General features: G+C 41.2%; 1 protein-coding gene across 1 annotated transcript; it reads left to right on the plus strand.

The window, feature by feature from the left end:
- Positions 1 to 2,716: 2,716 nt before the first annotated feature.
- LOC136457704 (uncharacterized) lies at positions 2,717 to 3,136 on the plus strand. Its single transcript, XM_066457726.1, has one exon. The coding sequence runs from the start codon at positions 2,717 to 2,719 to the stop codon at positions 3,134 to 3,136; it is 420 nt and encodes a 139-aa protein (XP_066313823.1).
- Positions 3,137 to 5,284: the final 2,148 nt, after the last annotated feature.

Here is a 5,284-nt window from a genome sequence, read left to right on the forward strand (position 1 = left end):
TTCCTCTACTCTGTCTTGTCCAGCGAGATGTCGCGGACGTTGATGTCGTCTTTTTCGAGTTTTAGGAGGGACCTGTATATATGACAGGTCAAAGTGTTAGCAGAGGTAACACAGCCAAAGCTTTAGCAAAATTTACAAGCTAAGGCTTTTTCCCTACCTCCTCGTTCGGGTCAAAATCCTTGTCCAAATCTTCCTCCGTTGGCCTCCTTCTGGCTTCACATGGGAAAGGATCCTCGGGACTTTCATATCCCTCTTCTGAGTCATCATCATCATCATCCTCTTCTTCTTCGCCTTTAGCAGCCTCTCCTTCGGGGCCTTCCTCCTCGTCACACTCCTCCTGAGTAAGCATCACTTCTAGATCCTTTTCTACCTCGTTATCGAACTGTTCCTGAGTAAGCTGGTCCTCTAGTGCTTGCTCCTCAAGGGTTGGCTGCTCATCATGCTCGGGGCATCGGGCTGCACTGTCTGGTGTCCACGACATTATTTCACGCTTTGTTCTAAAAGATGCAAGAAAGTGTGCTTTAGGTACGCAAGAAGGTATAAGAAATAAAAAAAGGCTATAAACCAAAGTAGTCCTATAAAACAACAATATATCAAAAAACTAGTAGTAGGTGTAGTAGAGGCCTCAGAAACATGTCAATCATCATCTGATCTTGAACTTGGAGCATCAAGGCATCATAACAGAGAAGAGAGGAGAAGGTAATGTAGGGGCGGCTGCTAATGATGCCAAGTTCCTCACAAGTTCTTGATCATCATCTCATATTCCATATAATGTATGGACTTGGACAATTTCATCATCGGCAAAACAAAGGAGATGAGAGGAGAGGAGAGGGAAGATTTGGCAAAAAAAACCAACCGCTGCTTAGCAAACATAGTGCAGCAGCTGATGGCAAAAGATAGGACAACAAGTCCTAGGCGAGTCCTGGGAGATTTGGCAAAAAAAGCAACAGCAGCCAACAGTTAGTAGCTAGAAGTAGCAAGTAGTAGTAGTAAATAGAAAGTAGTTGAGTAGAGTAAGTGTAGCAGTAGAGTGGTAGTAGTACAGTAAGAGCAGCAGCCACTTAGGAGTAGCAACTGCTGCTGCCAAACAAGAGAGAAGAGAGAAGAATAGAGAAGAGAGGTGGGTAGAAGAGAGAAGAGAGGTCTGCATATCATTTAACTCAGCAAAGGAGCAGCTGCTACTGCCAAACAAGAGAGAAGAGAGGTGAAAGAAGAGAGGAGAAGAGAGGTCAGAGAAGAGGATCAAGGACAGTTAGCTGTCTTCAATGATCACAATGATGAAGTTCTGGAGGCAAGGTTCAACTTTTAGGAACTCATATTTATATTGAAGATGCATTTGTAGATAAAAGCAACTTCGACAAAGCAAATAACGGAGCTATGTAATCAAAACCATAAAAAATACTGATCATAGTTATTTACGATGCAGGAACTTTGACAAAGCAAATAATGTAGTTATGTAATCAAGACCATAGAAAATATTGATTGGAAAGGAAGAAAGCAATAGTCTATTTCAATAACCCGTGAAAGCAGCACGCGTAGGAATATTTGCCATATCAAACATTGAGGAGCAATCTAAAAACACACAGCTTATTAAACTCTATGTAATTAAAAGTTGAGTTAAAACCACATATAATTGTAGGCTACCCCTAATTCATATTTCCATTGCACAAAAGTAGGAGAATAGATAGTATACACAAGGTATTATATATGTGCCCTTTTATCAAAATGGACTTTAACTAAAACATGGTTCAGTTAGTTATAGGCCCATCAGCAAGTCAAACCACATAAGCTTGCTGATCGCGGCACTAATAGTTTTAAATTCCTGTTGATACCATATATTACAAAAGTAGAACGTGCAATCTTAACAACCTCTCACTTTAACAATTCCATGGAACAAAGCAGGTATGCATATACATATACATAACATAAAAGATGTTTGGCACAGTAAATAGAACACCAAAATTACAAGTAGCAATTCCTATGGTACAGGAGGCATCTACGTTAACCACTAAAACATAGACCACCAGTCCTCCCCTACTATACTAGTACAAATGTATGAGACCCTTCACCCCTTAAGCTGGTTGAGCAGAGCATTGGGATTGATTGTCCGAAACAGTATCTCAATACAGAAAATACAGCTCCCTTTGGTTTACCCACCAATTAAATGCTCACAGTTTATTAAAAAAATGCATGCATCCACTAGGTCAAAACATTTATCACCCAATATTCACTCCAATAGAAGCAAATCCGTTTACTTGGAGCCGAACTACCGTGAAAACAAAAGTGAGTGGAAGTGGCTGTGACAGCCTGACAACACCATACTAACACTGCCAAATACAGACATTGTTGTATTTCACTCAACCTGACATAGTGGATGTTGGTTGCCTGACTGCCAATACAGGTTTCAAAGGGGTGATAAATGTACTAACTAACATTGCTGAATACAGGTTGCCTGTATTTCACTCCAATACAGACCTTAAAAGAACAACACCATACTAACACTGCCAAAAAATTATAGAATGTACTAACTAACATTGCTGTAGCAACTTCAAAGGGGATCGAACCACACCCCTGCCAAGCACATAGACTACAAGGCAGCATGCATCGTGCGCCTAACAATCCCGCAGGTTGTTTGCCAATACAGACATGCGTAAAGGAAGTATGAGAAGTAAGGAAGAAGCCGGCAGAGCTCACCTCGGTGGCTCCGAGATTATCGATGACGGCGATCTTGTTGCCTGCAGCTGGGGCGCCGGGAGCGGGGCGTCAGGAGCCACGTTGTCGGCGTGAGGGGGCGGGACGCCGGGGGCCGGGCGAGGGGCGCTGGGAGCCTGCGTCGTCGGCGCGCGGGGGTGGGTGCCGGGGGCCGGGTGTGGGACCGCTGGAGGCTGAAGGCTCCTCGCTCGCCGACGGCGTCGCCACTCCTCTGGAAACCCTAGGGCAGGTGCGCGGGAGGGGGCGAGAGGGCGCGATTACGGGGAGGTGGCGTGGAGATGGGGCGCGCGGGTGCGGGGAAGGGGCGCGTGACGGCGTCGGCGGGGAAGGGGCGCGGGCCGGCGTCGGCGGGGCAGCTTGTCGGCGTCGGAGGAGAAGAGAGCGCCCAAATGAAGACAACACCCGTGCGCCCTCTGTTTTATAGACGGGATGATTTGTAGGGGCGGTTCCTGATCCAACCGCCCCTAGAAATATATTTTTATTTTTTAAAATTGTTAATTCTGTATTATAAAAACAATTGTGTATATGCACAAATATAATATTTTGTATTATTCTATATATGAAGAAATATATATATAAACAATTGTACTCAAAACAATATAGAAAACAAAAAATAAAAATTTGAATTTTAAAACTTCGACTACAATTTTATGACATTAAATAAAATAAAATGAAAATGTTGTAAACATAAAAGTTGTATAACTCATCAACATGTACAATTTTTATTTTGGTCATCTTGTCATGTGACTTTGTTTGAACGATTCAAATTTTGAAATTCAAACAATTTCAACTTAAAACAATATTTTGAAAGAGTAAATGATTTCAGATAAAAAACTCATGAATACCAAAGTTGTAGAAGTCATCAATATATACAACTTTTATTTTGATCATATTTTCATTTGACCAAATTTGAACAGTTAAAATTTTGAATTTCACTAAATGGCAACTTCAAACAAGATTTTCAAACCTTAAATGATTTCAACAATAAAAGTCGTGAACATAAAAGTTGTTGAACTCCTCACTGTCTACAACTTTTATCTTGGTCACTTCTTTATGTGACAAAGTATTAGTAAACATTGTTCACAAATTCACATATGACTCATAGTTTCATGAACTATACGAGAAACATGTTGATTTGTGAACAATGTTTACTATCACTTTGTCAGATGAAGAAATGATCAAAATAAAAGTTGAAGATCTTGATGAGTTATACAACTTTGGTATTCATCACTTTTTCAGTTGAAATCATTTAATGGTTGAAAATCTCATTCGAACTTGTTATTTTTTTAAATTTGAAAATTTGAAGTGCTCAAACTTTATCAAATGAAAAGAATGACCAAATCAACACACTAACTTGATAGGACAAGATTTTAGAAAATTTAAGGAAAAAATCATCACATTTGGAGTTAGTATGAGGGAGAAAGACTAGTTTTAGTAGTAATAGAGTGGATGTTCAAATAGAGTCATCTGGATATTGCAAAGGGTAGTCTCAGACACATGCATAAAATGTAGTCTCACACACATACAAAAATATGTAGTCTTACACACGTACATAAATATATAGTCTCACACGCATGCATAAATGAAGTCTTACAAACACACACTTACACAAACACTCCACGTTCAACAACTAGCTAGCCCGCTGTAACGACTTCCCCCTTGACACCTTTTCGTTCCCATGGCATTATGTCTTTGAGGAGGTTCTTTTCCACAACACTGATCTTCTTAGGAAAGTCTGTGAATAGCGGCATCTCATCGTAGTTATTGTAAGCTTCAACATCGTCCACGCCATCAACTCCAATAATGTGTTGTTTCTCGGAGGCAACCACGTGCTTTGTCTTCTTCTTCAGGGGGAGGTTACTTTGTGGGTCAAACATATAGAAAACTTATGCGACATGTGAAGCGAGCACCCAAGGGTCATCTTGGTAGCCTAGATTCTCGAGGTCCAGGACTCTCAATCCAATCTCGTTCAGTTGGTGTTGTTTGATCCAGCGGCATCGAAACATGGCCACCGTTATATCCCTTCCATAGTCAAGTTCTCATATCTCTTCAATGATGCCAAAGTATTGGATCTTTCGCCCTAATCCATCAAGAGCCTCTATTCGAACGCCGCTGTTTTGGTTCACATATTTACTATCCTTTGCGTGGGTATAGTACGTATACCCATTGATGTCATAAGCATTCCAAGATGTCACTTGTCTCGATGGCCCCTCCGCCAACCTACTGATGGTAATAGAGTCTATGGTTTCTCCAGGCGGTATGTTTTGGTCCTTCAACCATGTAGTTAGTCGTTGCTTATGTTGTTTCATGACCTAATCATCCGAACGGCCATTTCTCTCTACCATAATGATAGCCAAGTGTTCATCAATATACGGTTGCATCAGTTGTGTACTCTGCAAGACACTGTAATGCGCCCGACTCACCTCTTTGTAATCATGGTTGATAAACACTTTTCTACCACTGGTGCCCTTCCCAGCCAGTCTACCCTTGTGACGAGAATCGGGTTTACCAATCCCTTTCTATACTTTTAGGTACTCTTGATAGCACTCGATGACTTCTTCAGTACTGTAAC

The sequence above is a fragment of the Miscanthus floridulus genome, chromosome 1 (assembly GCF_019320115.1).
Source record: "Miscanthus floridulus cultivar M001 chromosome 1, ASM1932011v1, whole genome shotgun sequence".
In the NCBI taxonomy this organism is placed as follows: Eukaryota; Viridiplantae; Streptophyta; class Magnoliopsida; order Poales; family Poaceae; genus Miscanthus; species Miscanthus floridulus.

What these genes read in the sequence shown, in the direction of transcription:
- LOC136457704 (XM_066457726.1), top strand. Translation starts at nt 2,717, where the DNA reads ATGACGGCGATCTTGTTGCCTGCAGCTGGGGCGCCGGGAGCGGGGCGT.